The sequence below is a fragment of the Vulpes lagopus genome, chromosome 10 (assembly GCF_018345385.1).
Source record: "Vulpes lagopus strain Blue_001 chromosome 10, ASM1834538v1, whole genome shotgun sequence".
Taxonomy (NCBI): domain Eukaryota; kingdom Metazoa; phylum Chordata; class Mammalia; order Carnivora; family Canidae; genus Vulpes; species Vulpes lagopus.
The window spans coordinates 1654073-1670361 of record NC_054833.1 but is presented as its reverse complement, the minus strand read 5'-3'; the positions used below and the strand labels follow the sequence as shown (position 1 = coordinate 1670361).

At 45.2% G+C, this 16289-nt stretch overlaps 1 protein-coding gene, 1 long non-coding RNA gene and 2 other non-coding genes across 4 annotated transcripts; 2 read left to right on the top strand and 2 right to left on the bottom strand.

Annotated features, from left to right (window-relative positions):
- Window positions 1-2829: 2829 nt before the first annotated feature.
- On the top strand, window positions 2830-4810 carry LOC121500129. The gene is made up of 3 exons (XR_005990308.1): window positions 2830-2902; window positions 3318-3492; window positions 4673-4810. It is a non-coding gene; the product is annotated as an uncharacterized LOC121500129 (long non-coding RNA).
- On the bottom strand, window positions 4807-5562 carry LOC121500084 (proteasome subunit alpha type-6-like). The gene has a single exon (XM_041771538.1). It carries the CDS (start codon window positions 5545-5547, stop codon window positions 4807-4809), a length of 741 nt encoding a protein of 246 aa, XP_041627472.1. The 5' UTR covers window positions 5548-5562.
- A 1000-nt stretch (window positions 5563-6562) lies between these two features.
- Window positions 6563-6635, bottom strand: TRNAR-ACG. Its single transcript has one exon. It is a non-coding gene; the product is annotated as a tRNA-Arg (tRNA).
- A 7519-nt stretch (window positions 6636-14154) lies between these two features.
- TRNAI-UAU lies at window positions 14155-14248 on the top strand. Its single transcript has 2 exons — window positions 14155-14192; window positions 14213-14248. It is a non-coding gene; the product is annotated as a tRNA-Ile (tRNA).
- The last annotated feature ends 2041 nt before the right edge of the window (window positions 14249-16289 follow it).

Here is a 16289-nt window from a genome sequence, read left to right as displayed (position 1 = left end):
AACCTTGCCGGGTACAGAGGAAGGGGGAGCACAAGGGGAAGCGAGCAGGCGCGGTCGTGGGAATTGCGGGGATCAGGGGAAAGGCGGAGGGGAGGCGACGCCTGTTACATTATTTGAATTAAGAGCGTAGGGCTCGGCGGAGGGCGGGGCCGCGGGAGCGGACGGCAGAGCGCACGCCCTCCACCCGGAGCGGCTGGTGCGAGCGGCTGCGCGCCACCCGCCGGGTGCCCACCCGGCCCGCGCTCCCGCTCGGTGCCCACACTCCCCGGGCTGGTGCCCGGTGTCCCCCCGCCCCGCGTCCTTCCGCCGAATCCTGGACCCGCCTGGCGGCGCGATCCCCACCACCGACGGCCGCCGCCGGGCCTCCCACCCGATCACACGCCTGGACAGTAACTGACCTTGGATCTTTTTTTTTTTTTTTCTTGTAAGGGCGCACACAGCACCGGGGCGGGGGCCAGGACTTCGCTTCCACCACGTGGGATGAGCTGTGCAAGGTGGAGGAAGGCGGCGCAGAGCCGGGGGACGAAGCCCGGACCGAACAGGAATCCCGGGGAGAAAGAAGGGGGCCCCAGCCTGGCCAGGAGGGGCATTTTTGTCGGAGGGGGTATTGGGGGAGTCCCTGAGCGCCGCGAGTTCCGGGGGGGGGCAGCGCGGACGTCCATTCCCTGTTCTCCCCCGAGAGAAGCCGTTCCCGTGGGGCAGGAAGGGCTCTCAGCTCTTTTGAGATTGAGATTCACAGGAATCTAACAGGATTCACAGGAAGGGTTAGCCTGGGAAATGAGAAAGGGAATAGCCGGACCCCGGAGACGTCAGACGCAGGTAAGGATGTGTGGATCTGAGGCCTGTGTTCAGGGCAGCACTGAGAGATAACCTAAAATCAGAGAGGGAGGGACTAGAAGGTACTGACACGATCCAGGCTCTAAGGCAGATCAGGGACAAGGTGTGGGGCAACAGGCACTAGGATGTGGTCATCCCTGGCTGCCTGGGCCTCACCATTTCTGTAGTGCATCCATTGTTTCATGACACCCAGAACAAATTCCTCCGGATCACCAAAGAAATTATAAACAGAACCAATGAAGACCTTTCCCAAGGCCATACCTGTGCCCCAAGACAGATTTTTCTCTAGGGACTCAGTCAGCTGCAGATTGACCCAACATACTGTCCGTGCCCAGCAGGAAATGCTATAAGGTCATTCCTTTCCCAGCAGTGGACAGAATCCTGTGAGAGTCTGAGCAAGGGTGTGAGGTCGGGGAGGTCATGACCCATAGTGGGCTGAGCAGTGGGACAGTCCTTGCATCCATCCCACTTACAGACACCAAGGGTCTAACATGAGGTTTTGGGAATGGAGTGGCTGGGATCTTAAGAGGTCTAAGGCTGCTTTGGGACTGTGAGGTGCAGTCTGGAGACCTGAGGAAAAGACAAATCTCATATGTGGCTGTGCTGAGGAACTGTCTTCTTGCTATTCAGGGAGGCCCCTGCCCTAGCTGTCAGCCTCTCAGTTCTTCCACTCTTGCTCCAGACCTGATACAGTTGACTCTTTCATCACTGAGGCCATTACTCCAATGTCACTGCCTTAGAGGACCCTTTACTGGCCTCTCTAGCTGAATCAGTACCCTACCTGTCCCTCTCTTCATCATCTTTATAAAACTCCGTCCTGAAAAGGATACTAAATTATTGTCTTATTTTCCATATTTCCTCTAGAGTATAATAAGTTTCTTGACAGGTTGGCAGTCTAGATCCTCTCAGGGTCTAGAGTTAGGATGACGCTATTCTTAGCTATTGGCTATTCAGACATTAGTGACTTGGAGAGGAAGAGCTTTTCTCTGTGTTGTGTTCTTTCATAGGGTAAATTCAAGAATAGACCTTTCTTAAACTGAGGCAACATGCCAGCTGAGAGGCCCTTTGATTTTCTGCAATGGACAAGATAAATGGGCACAGCTGAAAGGAAACAAGATTATTCCACTTGTCATTTTTGAATACGCATTTCTGTTTTGCAAGCATATAGTTCGTCTCTTGGAGCTCTTACTGACTTCATGGTAAGGCAATTGCCATGATTAATTTGTAAGAAATAGAAGTAATCTGCTTTTCTTAGTGGCCTGCATGATCATATATAGTGGTTAGTACTCTGGTTGTGACTGTAGTGGGGATCTGAGTATGGCAGTCTGGAATCTACTGCTTTCATTCCTTCCACTCCAAAACTGAACCTAAGGCTTTGATTGGAAGCTAAGTTTTGTTCCATTCAGAAGAAATATATAAAGAAAACCTTCTGTGCTTCTTTTTGGGCACTGTTGGTCAAATCAGGAGGAGAAAGAGTGGGTTTTCTCAATTTATTGTTCTCTTTCTCTTTCCACCTCCATTCAAGGCAGTGCTCACTTAAAAAAAAAAAAAAGATTTATTTGAGAGAGAGCACCAGTTGTTGTGTGTGTGTGTGTGGGGGGGGGGGGACAGAAGGAGAGGGAGACAGAATCTCATCTCAAGCAGATTCCACACTGAGCTCATTGAGTGAGGAGCCCCCATGGAGCCCAGGGCTCAACCACATGACCATGACATTATGACTCTGAGATCTTGACCATGAGATCACAACCTGAGCAGAAACCAAAAGTCAGATGGTTAACCCGCTGCACCACCCAGGCATCCTCAAATTATGTTTTAAGGATGAGAGGCCATACAGCTGCTTTACCCAAGGGAATTTGCAAAGTCTCAGAAAAATGAAAGAACAGGTTTTTTGTTTTGTTTTGTTTTTTTGTTTTTTTGTTTTTTGTTTTTTTTTTTTTTTTTGAAAGAGCAGGTTTTGAAGGTAAATAAGAATGACTTATTTTTTCCTAGAGTCGCATGGGATAAAACTTCAGGAGTGAAGCTGTTAGGCAGGCCGACCCTCTTCATGAATGGCTTTGGATGCCAGGTAAAGTATTTGGACAGTCTCTCTAGCTAAGTTTGCTGGTGAATGAATTTAGTCTGGACTGTAACTGAATTTGCACCTCAACACCGCTCTAACAAAGGCCAGAACTTAGAGCTACGTGCAAAGCCCAGGAGGAGGGTCAGAGCATCATCAGAGTGGTCCAGGCAGAGAAACTGATACAGTAACTTTGGTGGAGTTACGACACCTTCATTCAGTCCACAAATCATTTGAGTGCCTACTGCTGTTCCTAGGCTGCGTGTGTGTGTGTGTGTGTGTGTGTGTGTGTGTGTGTATGGGGAGGGGGCGGGAATCACAGTGCCTCCCAGGATTCAAGGATAGCTGCTAGGTGGTAGTGACCCCTGGCCCTTGGGTGAGAAACTCTTTTGAAGTCTGCTCTCATATTGAATTTTCTGGGGAGGTGCTGAGGATCACTGCTCTGCACGTGGAGGAATGGCATTCCCTAAGGCAGCATGGTGCATGAGAGGAGCAATCAGTTCTTGATTTTGAAGTTGGATGCAACAACCCTAACCAGCAGGGTGATTGGTGGGAATTTCCTCTTCCAGAGTCTGAAGATCTCAGCGCAGGAGTTCAAAGTGAGTTTATTTTCCTGTGTACAAAATATCAATCGACTTATCTGTGTCAAGAACAAAATGAATCCTGAATCCAACCAACAGAGACATTAAGAAAACATATACTCCCACAGTTCCTTTTACAAATAGCAGGTTTGGGACTGCAGTCAGAAGTTGATGCAAATTTCAGGAGAATAAAAATGCATCCCTTTTGGGAAAATAGGTGGAGTGCAGAGTGGGAGCTGGGCAAGAATCTAGGAGCAAAGGGGCAGAAGGTGCATTTTTGTCTGCATTGGTCAACTTGACAGTCTGGGAGAGAAAGAAGGAAAAGTTTGTGTTCAGTCAGCCTTTAAGGGTCATCCAGGTGCTGTGAAGACAAATCAGGCAGGAAGTAGGTCAGGCTATGGGGTAACAGGGTAGGTTGGTAACTGGGGTCATCACACTAGGCAGATGACATTTGAACCTTCTTTCTTTCTTTATTTTTTAAAGAATTTATTTATTTATTTATTTATTTATTTATTTATTTATTTATAAATAAATACAGAGAGAGGCAGAGACATAGGCAGAGGGAGAAGCAGCCTCCCTGTGGGGAGCCAGCTGTGGAATTCTATCCTGGACAGTGTGGAACTCAATCTCAAAACTCCAGCATCACTCCTAGAGCCAAGGGCAGCTGCTCAACTGCTGAGCTAGTCAGGTGTCCCTCCACTTCAGAGTTTCAAGGTGACTGATGTTTTAGGCTAAAAATTTAAAAACATGATAAAGTCTTTTAGGTTTCTAAATGAATTTGAAGGGGGGGATTGAGTCACTCTAGAACAGTATTATTCACCATTCAGGGAAATGCTTGAGATATCTGATTAAGGCTTTAGTTTTCTTAAAGTTCTACTGGTTACAGCGCGTTGCTAATGTCCATCACTTGCTAATGATCTGGGTAATCTAGATAGCCTTTACCTTGCTAGGAATTTCCAAAGCAGAACCAAGCATAAGTACACCCAGAGGTCTGGTACCAATGAGTCTGTAAGTAGGAAGGTGCTCCCAATGCAAATCCCAACATAGTTTTGTACTGCAGGGAACACACCAGAGCTATTACTAGTGGTTGTCACTAGCAGTGGTGGTGGCATCTGAATTTTGAATCCAGGGATGTATTTCCTCTTCCAAACTTTATTTTTTATTTTTTTTCCCAAAAGAACTGTTTTTATTTATACAGAGTCCTAACCACTTCACAGTGGCAGGAGGAGTGGGAGCGGTTCCTTTTTCAATCCCGGGGCCTCCATGATGTTGGTCTGTTGTTACCAAACACATGCAAGTTGTGTCATGGATTTGGCAAACTAACTACAATGTTTAGTCTCTCTCTGCTAGAGCAACAAGGTGAGCATCAATCTCTGCCTCTGAAAGAATCCTGAATTTAAGATTTTCAACTGTAACTACTCCAACTTCTATTTCTGAAGGTTTAAAATCAATTGATAGAACAGTTGCTAGGCATGTAATTGCAGTTTCCACTGTTTGTTCAAATGTCCGATCAAATTTCTTCTTCACTTTTTTTTCAAGGAAGCTGGTTGACTCCGTTTGTTTAACTCCTGCTGCAGTGGCTTTAAACCCACAGTAGTAACCTGCAGGATCACACTTGTACACCTGAGGGCCTTGTTCTTCATCTATACCAATTAAAATCATACAACAACCGAGAGGCCTCATTTCAGCATTCTGTGTGTAGACCTGAGAAATATCAGCAATTCTTTTGCACAGCATGTCCACAGGAGTCTCATAGCCATACTTATATTTACAATTAGCTACCTCATAGCGTAACCTCTGCACCTGGGATCTGCCGTCAGCTGTCATTCCTGTCACCACACAGCCAATGTTTTCAGTTATCTTGAATGAGTGAGTCACTGTGCTGGAATCCAGTAATTTGTCAGGTACTTTCTTCTGTGTGACAATTACTGCACAGTCTTTCCCTCTAACAGCTACTGATGTAAGGCCACCCTGGTTAATAGCCTTAAAAGCATATTCTACTTGATAGAGCCAGCCCTCAGGTGAAAAAATGCTAATGTGACGGTCAAACCCAGCGCTGGAACCCCGGGACATGTTGGTGAACCCACTACTTCAAGCACTGTCTCTGAGCCCCGTCTTCAAACTTTAAAAGGAAAAATTTGGGCTACATCATCCTACCAGGCCACAGCACAGCCAGGATGGAAGGAGCCCCTGACTCCAGACCCTTCTTTTCTCTTTTCTGACGCTCAAATTCTTTCGGCCTCCTCCCGCACTCTCCCAGCCGTGGTCTTAAAGGAGGATAGAAAAATTCATCCTTTACTGGCCAGGATCTGTTCTCTGTCCTTCTTCTGCCAGCTGGCCTGCCCTCCAGTGCATCTGTGACCCCCCTCCCCCCCCGGGGAGATGAATGCTGGCAGGACCCAGGGACCTGTCACTTTGGGGCGGCCAAGCATGGAGGTGGGTGGGGTGGCTGTTCTGCAGGCACTGGCCAGTGAGCTCCATCGCATTTTATGCCGCCACCCCGTCCTAGCTGAGCCCAGTTCCGCACCCTGGTCACCTGGTAGATACAAACTCCAGGTCTTCCCTGTCACCGTGTGAAGGGCTCCCCACCTTCGGGCTGCTTCTCACTGCAGCAGGTTCTTACTCCTGACCCGAGATTCCCCTGTGTCCTTCCCTCATCCTTCGGCAGCTTCTCTCTTCTGTTGGTTATAAAATCACTGTCGATTGTTTCCAGATAGACCTGAGCAGCTGAACACTGGAGGAAATTAAGCGGGATTCTCTGAGAATTCTGTTAATTCTCAAGAGAGCATTAACAAAGAGGCAAATGTTCTCAAAGGGGAGACTTTTTCATGCAAAATGGGCAGGTATAGAAGATATTATGAGTTGATTTATGCCAGATTCTTGTCTTACTCTTTTGTATGTCTTTTCCCACTCCTCTCATCTTCCCTCAATCCTTCTCAAGGATGTGGTGATGGAACAAGAGTTATAATGCAACTTTTATGAGGACCTCTTTATAATAAGACCGCTTCAGAAGGATTATTGAGTGCACGTTGGTTATAAATAACACAGCATACCACTCCCATTCCCCCACCAAAAAGAAAGGAGCCACTGAGCCAGCCAGGAGTCGAACCTGGAATCTTCTGATCCGTAGTCAGACGCGTTATCCATTGCGCCACTGGCCCTGCTGACAATGGCATCTTTTAAAGCATTGTTAATTAGTCTTCATGAAGTGCCTGGATTTTTATACCACCCAGTCTCTGGATGTGGCTCTTGGGCACTGGGCCCCCTTCCACTTTTCTCTGCTCTTCAGTTCCCTGGCTGAGAGAATGTAAAGCTTTGCAGTCTATTGTGAAGACTCGTTAGTTCAATATCCTGCCAACCTCAGGACGTTGACCTCACGGTGACAGACCTGCAAGCTCCCAATGATGGCGTTTAAGGCTTAGCTGTTGGAAACTGGAAATCAGGGGCCAAGGCCAACGTGAAGGAACAGAATGAAGAAACACTCTTACAAACCTAATGGGATGAACTCTTACCCAGTTTGGGTTTTGTTCTTTCCTGTATTCCCAGGTAGAGAGCATATATAATTGTGGCATTGTGATGTCAGCTGCTGTTTGCTCAGCGATCTTTCTTACCAAATTGTATATTCTTTGAGGGCAGCTCCCATAGTGTCTACAATAACTAATTTTTCATTAAAAGTCTGTGTGCATGGATGAAGAATTGAGAGCATAAAAAGGCATAGCTGGTGGTATATTTAGGTAGGCATTCCGTGTCTGTATTCCGTGCTCTCCTAACCCTGATATTTAAATGGAAGAACAGGGAAGGGCCATGTACAGCTATGGTGTTCTCATTTCCTGAACATAGCTTGGAGGCTCACAAATGGTTTGCTTGCTTCAGAGCTGGGGCTGGGCAGGTCCATTGTCTAAAGCTAGGGACAGACAGTAGGGCTGGGCAGGAGCTAGTGGCTGAGAATTAGGGCTCCTCCTAAGTGAATAGACAACTACTCTGATGATATGAAAGAAAAGGATTTGGATGCCTGGGTGGCTCAGCAGTTGAGTGCCTGCCTTCAGCCCAGGGTGTGATCCTGGGGTCCCGGCATCGGGCTCCCTGCTTGGTGCCTGCTTCTCTCTCTGTCTCTCTTCATGAATAAATAAATAAAAAAATTTTTAAAAGAAAGCTTAGTGAACCAAATGCACACCAGATTGACGTTTTTCATATCATTTAGGTAGTTGGTTTTGAGTTTTTCCTAATGCCAGTGATCAGCAGGATTTAGAACATAATGCTTATGCAAAAACTCACTACAAAACTTACATATCTACCCCTAAAGAGCACCCCTCAGTAACAGGAAACTTTCAGCAACAGATCCAGAACAATTGAAAATACAACATTCGATGGCTTAAACAAAGTGATTTATTATCACACATAGTCCAGAGGGTAGGAAAGCTATATGTCAGGTTAATTCAGTGGCTTCATGATGTCATCAGGACTCAGATTTAAAAAAAAATATTTGCACACTGTCCTTTTCAACCTGTGGCTCTTATACTCCAGCTGGTTTCCCTGCAGTTCCTCAAACTCAAACAAAAAGCAGACAGGCCTCTTTCTGGTATCTCTTGTTGAGGACAACTTCTCCTATACACTCCTAGTAGATCTTCTCCCACACTGGCCAGATTTGCATCACACACTCTTACCTAACCCAATTATTTCCCAGAGTAGGACCACTGTCATTTAGTAGATCAATCATCATTCTTTGTTTGGAGCTGAGAAAGGGGTCCATCTCCTCCAAAGCCAAGGAATACAGAAAGTTATGTGAATAAAAATATTTTTCTGTTGGAAAGGAGGACTGAGGGCAGTGGTGCAGGGGACTGGTGGTGGTGTAGCCAAGCAGTATTAGCTGCTATACTCGGCTCCAGCCCCATATTTGAAATAAAATGAAATAAGTATTTTTAAAGCATTTTTGAGGGCTGAGAGCTTACATTAACCTTCACTGGTTCTATAGCCAGATTTCCAGGTCCTTCCAGAGCCTCAAAGAAGGATTTTGACCTATGGTGTGTGTTCAATACTGTGTTCAGTGCAAGTACATTAATTGCATATGACATTAATTGTACATGATTACATATTGATTCTGATATTGCAATTATATAATTGTGGCTATTAGTAATGCCATACATCACAGATCTTTGTAACTGTCCAGTTAAACGATCCCACAGTTTCTAGATTTGAAGCATCAGAGGCTGATGTGCACAACACAGAGCAGAGCACTGGAGTTCAACCTGAAATGGTTGCCTCCATCTGCTTCTCCAGGATGGAGCAAGAGTCTTAAATTATTAATTCCAGAATCAGTAATTTATGCCATCTATATTTGTCTATAACAAATATATATCTCTCAGTGGTTCCCACACTTATTTTTGCAGTGCCTGTATAGCTGTTGATATTTTTAATTTGTTTTATCATCATGGTCTGCTCATCTCCAGCATTACTGTAGTTTAACACTTTCTGTCTTAAATTTACTCCCTATTCTTATCAATATTCGTTAGAAGAAACTTGATGTGGAAAGAAAGCAAGTGTAGAGAGAAACCCAGATTAAAATCTTGACTCTGCCTTTGACTAGCTATGTGAAATTTGGACAATGTAAGTTTTCAGTCACTGCATTACTTTATATGAAATAGGAGGACTATAGTCACTTTGCAGATTTGTTGTAAGATTAAATAACATAACACAGGTAAAGACCTGGCAGGTATTTCAACTGTCAATAAAATACAGTCATCATTGATAGCAATGTCCAGTTCCTGTCCTGTCTTCTAAAATTTAATCTCAATATGTCAAAAGGCATTTACTGCATATTCATTCGCCAAGCAAAATGTGAACCCCTAAGGATTTACAGATAAAGCTTAATCCTCCTTTCTCAAGGAACTAACATCTAGTCAGAGAGACCAATTTAAACTCGTCATGACAATAAAACAGGAGAAGTGTTACCCCAGAAATAAAGAAGAAAATGTGTTAGCAACATGGAAGTAAATCAATGAACTCTGGAGGGGCAGCCAGGGAAGGCTCTCAGGGAAGGCTCTCCCAGACCAGATGTCAGTGAAGCTTAATTTTTATTTTATTTATTTGAGAGAGAGAGAGAGAGAGAGAGAGAGAGAGAGCAAGAGCAAGCACACACACAGAGAGTATGAGTGAGAAAGAGCACATTCCTGAGTGGAGAGCCTGCTTCAGGATTTGATCCCAGGACCCTGAAATCAGGACCCTGAGGTCAGGACCTGAGCCAAAGGCAGACACAGTCAAATGAGTCACCCAGGTGCCCCAAGTGAAGCTTAATCTTGAAGGAGAAGCAAATCTGACCTTGTGAAGAAGGAACTAAAGGGCGACAGGGCTCAGGATGTGCAAGATTAAAAGTTGCAGAAGGTGCCTGGCATAGTTGAGGAAAGTGGTTTCATGTAGTAGAACTATGGTTTGAATTGGCATGGAGAAAGGAAACTGGAGAAGAGGCTGGAAAGGCAGCTTGCAGAACACACTAGACTTCAAATATACTAACAATAGTTTTTTCTAGATTTTGTAGGTTCGTTTCTTATACATTTTAACTTCTTTTGCATGTATGACATGCACTACAATAAAAAAATTAAAACATTTTGAATGATAGGTTGGTGCCAACTTGTAAATAACTTTATCAAGATAAGGCATTTATCCTGAGGGCAGGAAGAAGGTAAAATAGGTTTTTTTTGAATTTTTATTCATTTGTGATAGTCACACAGAGAGAGAGAGAGAGAGAGAGAGAGGGGCAGAGACACAGGCAGAGGGAGAAGCAGGCTCCATGCACCGAAAGCCCAATGTGGGACTTGATCCCAGGTCTCCAGGATCACACCCTGGGCCAAAGGCAAGCACCAAACCGCTGCACCATCCAGGGATCCTGGTGAAATAGGTTTTTAAAGAGAACATTTTCAGTTCTATATCTTAGGAAAATTGAATTAGGCTCTACTAGAGGGCAACTGCAATGGGGGAGGAGCCAGATTTCTAGACCCCCATAGTCTGAGCAGGGATGGCAAGGATTGCTCTGGCTACTGAGTGTGAGGAGGGCTCAGAGAGGGGAACAGAGATCTGGTTGTGGTGGAAAGGCTAGGCTTTGGTGATTCATCCAAAGTGGTAAGCAAGGAGAACTTAGTATAATGCTTATATTTATGGATCAGGAAATTCTATTGATCTTCATTGAATATTAAAAATAAAAAGTATCCTGAAGGAAATGAGTTCCACATTTTAGTTTCCAAACTCTCTTTCGTAGCCCTAATTATACCAGAACTTTCTTTGAGTCTATGAACTACCCCTATATCTTTCCAATAAATTCAGCCTTGTTACTATGCTTTTCTGGGGTGTCTGGAGTCTATGAGTCTATGAACTACCCCTATATCTTTCCAATAAATTCAGCCTTGTTACTATGCTTTTCTGGGGTGTCTGGCTTTCCTGTCTCACCACCTGGCCTGGAAGTCCTTGGAGGACAGTAGCCCTGACTTAACCTCCCTGGTATCACACTTTGCCCCGTGCTTTACATGAGGGAGGATCTCAGCAATAATTGTTAACAGAACAGAAAAAAAAAATGGCAGAACCCAAATCCATTCCTTGGTGATGTCAAGAGAAGTAAAGTGGGGTGTTTTTTTTTTTTCTGATGCTCAACATTCCCTGAAGTCATAGCCCTTACCTCCCTTCCCCTATGGCTAATGATCCTGGTTTACCTTTTATTCTTTTAATCTTTCTGTTTCAGCTTTCAGCTTTTGATTACACTGTTTTCTACAGAGGACCTTTTTACATTGAGGCCATCCTAACCTTCTCTTCAAGAGTAGAACCTTGTGGTCCTTTCCTGTGTCCCCATTGGTAGGAACATTCAGTGACATCATAAGGATGTGAACTTTGCCTTCCAACAAAAAGGTGAAATCCTACCCTGATGCTCCTGTTTAAATACACACATACACACACACACGCACACACACACACACACACACACCACACTTCTCAGGGGTGCCTGGCTGACTGAGCCAGTGGAGTTTGTGACTCTTGATCTCACGGTTGTGAGTTCAAACCTCATGTTGAGTGTAGAGATTACTTTAAAAAATGAGGGGCAACTGGGTGGCAAGTTAATTAAGTGTATCACTCTTGATTTCAGCTCAGGCCATAATCTCAGGGTTGTGAGGTTGAGCCCTGTGTTGGGCTCTGCACTTAGCACAGAGTCTACTTGAGTGTCTCTCTCTACCCTCTCACTCATGCTCTTTTTTTCTCAAATAAATCTTTAAAAAATTAATAAAAAACTTATCACTTCCCATATTTCTCCACCCACCAATGTCTGTCTTTATGGCTTATGCCCTTAGTTCTAACTTCTAATACTGAATAGGCAGGAGTATTGTATTCCTGTACAAGGCTGAAGGGCACTTGAGAGAGAATACAGGGTAATCAGGAAAATACCTGGGAAGACATTAGGTGGAAAACAGTTTTGTGTTAAGGGTGCAATGGGTCATACTACACCCTTCACCCCCTTCATCAGAATGATGTTAAGATATGTAATGCCTCCGACACCACCTTTATTGTCTAGCACACCGCTTGGCCAGAGGTGGGTACCCTGCATGTTTGCTGTGGAAGAAATTAATGAGTAAGTGAATAAATAAAAATGATGAAAGGACAAAGCAGAGGGTTGCTAAGAACCTTTCTTTAGAAGTTTTAAAAATGTAAATTCTGGGAAGGCTGGAATTATCTTTGTCTATTCTATTCACTTCTGTGTTCTGAGCTCCCAACATTGTCTGGCACAAGGCAGGTACTAAATAAATCTTTTTGGAATGAATCAATGAACAGGAACAAAAGGCTCATCCTCAGGGTGAAGGGTTGTCCATTTCTGTTGGGTATACACTATGCTAAAATATTTGTCAAATTAAGTAGGATGTTAAAGTGTGCAATAGTAATACATTTCTAGCTCGGAACTATATAGCTTCCGAGGAAATGTACTATTCCTCAATCAGTTGTACTATAAAAAGAGGATAGCCTGATAATGCCATTGGCTGGGGAAAGAAGGGATATTCATGGCAGGAAATCAGAGGTAATTCAACAGGGTAAAAGATTGCTTTTGACAATCACATGCACCTGAAAACCCAATCCTGAGACTTAGGAAGAATAGATGTTCCAAGGGAATATCTTTAAGTTTCAACGTTGGTGGAAGCCCCATTGAGAAGAGCATCATATTTTCTTAGCTCCATGGCTCCAGAGAGTGTGATTCTTGAGCATAGTTTGGGACTGGTGGGATGGGGTCTGCAAGACAGATTCCAAACCTTTCTCTATAGAGGATCTACAGCTGAGCTACAGAAAAACAGATTCTCACATAAGCCACTATCTTCTCAAAGGGTGGTACATGACCAGTTCCATTCTAGATGCCTCGGAGAGGTTAATTCATTACCTGTGGTGGATACCCCTTAGGGCATTAGGACACCTTAGGCTACGTCTGAGGATGGACAGATGCTGAGCCCCCTACACATTTTCCACATGAGAAAAGCTTAGGATTTCCTCAGGGTCTATGTATCTATAAAAAATTCAGTACACTTTTCCTCTGGTGCCCCAAATCTCCTTTATCCCCGGTGTTGAAGGCAGTGGGACATTGCTTAGTGCTCTTATCTTCGGTGGTAATCTTTTACCTGAGTTGCAAGACAATCTACCTTTAAGGACAAATATTATACATAAACGTCAAGAAGACTTCAGGGGCTCTTTTTCCTCTTTTGAACTTTATATACACAGTATCTTTCACTTGACTCCACATTTTTTTTTATCTTACCTCACAGCTTTTGTTTTGATGTATCATATGCACGTGAAAAATGGTAACTTTTTTTTTTTTTTTTTTTTTTTTTTAAGGAAAAGAAAAACAAGAAAAGGCTTGGGATGGAAATGCCAGCTAATTCAACGTACTTAATGCCAGTTAATTCAACACAACCTCTCTTCCTCCTCGCCATCCACAACAAAGACCCCAACGCTCTGGGGAAACACGCACACACGCGCACGCGCCTGGGGATAGCTCCTTCTCCCACCCTCCCATCTCAAAACTCTCCTAAGTATGGGGTCTTAAAAAACAAAACAAAACAAAACAAAACAAAACAAAACAAAACAAAACAAACAAACCCTAGTTTAACGTAGCCTAGAGGCAGCCGGCACTCCGGAGACTCAATCTCGGGCCTGTTTCCGTCGTTTCCCCTCCGGGTTTCCACTCCGCGGAGAGGAATGCCCGCGGGCGAGGAGCTCCCGGCTCCGTTTCAGGGGCTGTTTCTCAGACCGCGGCCTCGCAGCCAGCAGCCTCCAGCACACTTTGGTTCCTAACCTATTTGTCGGGAGAGACCAGGAGAGCGGCGGGGGCGGTGTCCGTGTGCCGCCCACCCCCTGAGGCTCCGCGAGGCCCGGTGTTCCGGGGGCGCCCGAGCGCCTGCACCTGTCTCCCACCTCCCCCCCCCCGCGCCCCCGGGGGCGGGGAAGTGGCCGCCGCGTTCCCGCCGGCGCAGCGCCGCCCCCCCCCCCCCCCCGCGCCCTCAGGGCCCCGGAGTGGGTGGCAGCCTCGGTGCTCAAGAGGCGGCCCCGGGAGCTCGGGGAGACCCGGGGCAGGAGGAGAGCGGGAGCACCTGGCCTTGCCCCCAGCGAGACCTAGGACCGGTCTCCGTAGGCCGAGTAGCTAGTGACCGGAAGTGGGGAGCAGGTGCTCCAGTGGCGCAATCGGTTAGCGCGCGGTACTTATACAGCAGTATGTGTGCGGGTGATGCCGAGGTTGTGAGTTCGAGCCTCACCTGGAGCATCATTTTCCAGCCAGAGCGTGCAAGAGCCTTTCCTCTTTGTATTCCCACGTCCTCTGGACCATGTCGCACCACCTTTGATATGCTTGATGGGTTCTCTAGCAGGTCTCTTCACCCTTCTCCTTGGCGCTTTTGCAATGGAACAACGTCAAGCATTTCAGACGGAATCCGTGATGCTGCAGTGAGTTAACTTCTCTTTATCCGCCCCGTGTTCTGCAAGCGTTCTCCCATGAACATCTCCTGACACCCCGTCTTCCGACTTTGCCCTAATGTTTGGTGATGGATACTCAGAGAGCCCCGGCACATACTTAGAAAGTGCTAAGTAACTTCCCTGAAGCGATAAGTGCGGCACTCCAGTAGAGGGAACTCAAAAATGAGAAATAGTGTGCCTTCCCAGCCCTATTAAAGTTCCAGCTTGGGGGAACAATGAAATACTGATTTCTGAAGGTCACCCCTAGTATTTACCCCTCCCCCCACTTGAGTCTGCCCTGATGAGCCAACAATCAGAGACCATAGAGCAGCTTTTGCCACCTGAGAAACAGAGCCTGGCATCTGCTGATAATCCAACAGCCTAGGACTGGAAGAAGATGTGTGATAAAGAGACCTAGAGACCAGAAATCTGTAGAACAACATCACAGGAATAAGCATACTGTTGTTCCTGAGGTAGGTAGGAAGTAGGAAGTGATTTTGACTTTTGACTCCCTTAACCCATTTTACCTGCCCTTCCCCCTTACGTCTGACAACCACCAGCCTGTTCACTGTATCTATGAGCTGGGTTACCCCCTCACCAAAAACAAAACAAAACAAACAACTTTTCATGAAGCCTGAGGCAGATGCAACAATTTTTCAGAGGCGGGATTCAGCCAAACTTTTATCAGAGTCAGGAAAACCAGCAGCAGGACACAGGACCACTGAAGGCCTCAGGCACTGTCTTTCATGTTAATATCCTAATTAATTAACAAGGGTAAATTTCACTAAAGAAAACCAATTTCATTATGTTAATTGGCAGAGCCTCTGGCATTTATAAAAAATAAACAGAAGTTTTTTAGTGAACACTTCTGCATTGTGGTTTCTATGATGCCAACTGACCATCCTCCAGATTGTGATATCTGCACAGTGTCCTGACCTTAGAATCATTTAAAATCATTTTAATTATATTTATATTATGCTGTACAGTTGATTAATTTATTGGTCCCTCTCTGTATCCATACCAAGATTGTGGTAGAGTGTATGTCTTCATCCACAGTAGACTATATTTGTGAAATAGCTCTCATTCTTTTCTGAATGTGACCTTGGAACTGCCTCACCTATAATTGGACTCTTTCTCTTCCCTGTGAAGTTGGACTGGATTTCTAACTCCTTGGAGCAATGGAATGCAGTAAAAGTAATATTCTGGGGCTTGTGAACTCAGGCATTAAGAAAATATGTCAGCTTTCAATTTGCCTTTTTTTTTTTTTAAAGGATTTTATTTATTTATTCATGAGAGACACAGAGAGAGGGAGAAAGAAAGAGAGAGAGGCAGAGACACAGGCAGAGGGAGAAGCAGGCTCCATGCAGGGAGTCCGATGTGGGATTCAATCCCAGGTCTCCAGGACCACACCCTGGGCGGAGGGCAGGCACTAAATGAATAAATGAATCTAATAACATTTCTGCCACTGCTCTAATGAAGATACTCATTATCTCTGCCTGGACCATTATGATGGTGTCCTAACCCTGTTCCTGACCTTCAGAATTTACCCTGTATGAAGACATTCCTGCCTTTCTCTAATGCAAATTCAGTCATGTGACATTTGTCAGTTGATTACAAACTTTTACCAGAAAGAGATGTCCAAAATCCTTAGCAAACTTTTTCTTTTTTTGAGGAGAGCCAGCTAGTCTTCCAACTCCTGAAATTTTGTCCATTGTGCCCTTTCTGCATGCTACCATAGACTGCTTCTTCCTCATATCATCTTTGTTCATTTTTCCAGGTTTTCTAGTCCATTCCCAAAATGCCATTCTGTAAGGCAGCTGGATCCTTCTCAGTCCTTAGGTGAAACTGTAGGC

What these genes read in the sequence shown, in the direction of transcription:
- LOC121500084 (XM_041771538.1), bottom strand. Translation starts at nt 5,547, where the DNA reads ATGTCCCGGGGTTCCAGCGCTGGGTTTGACCGTCACATTAGCATTTTT.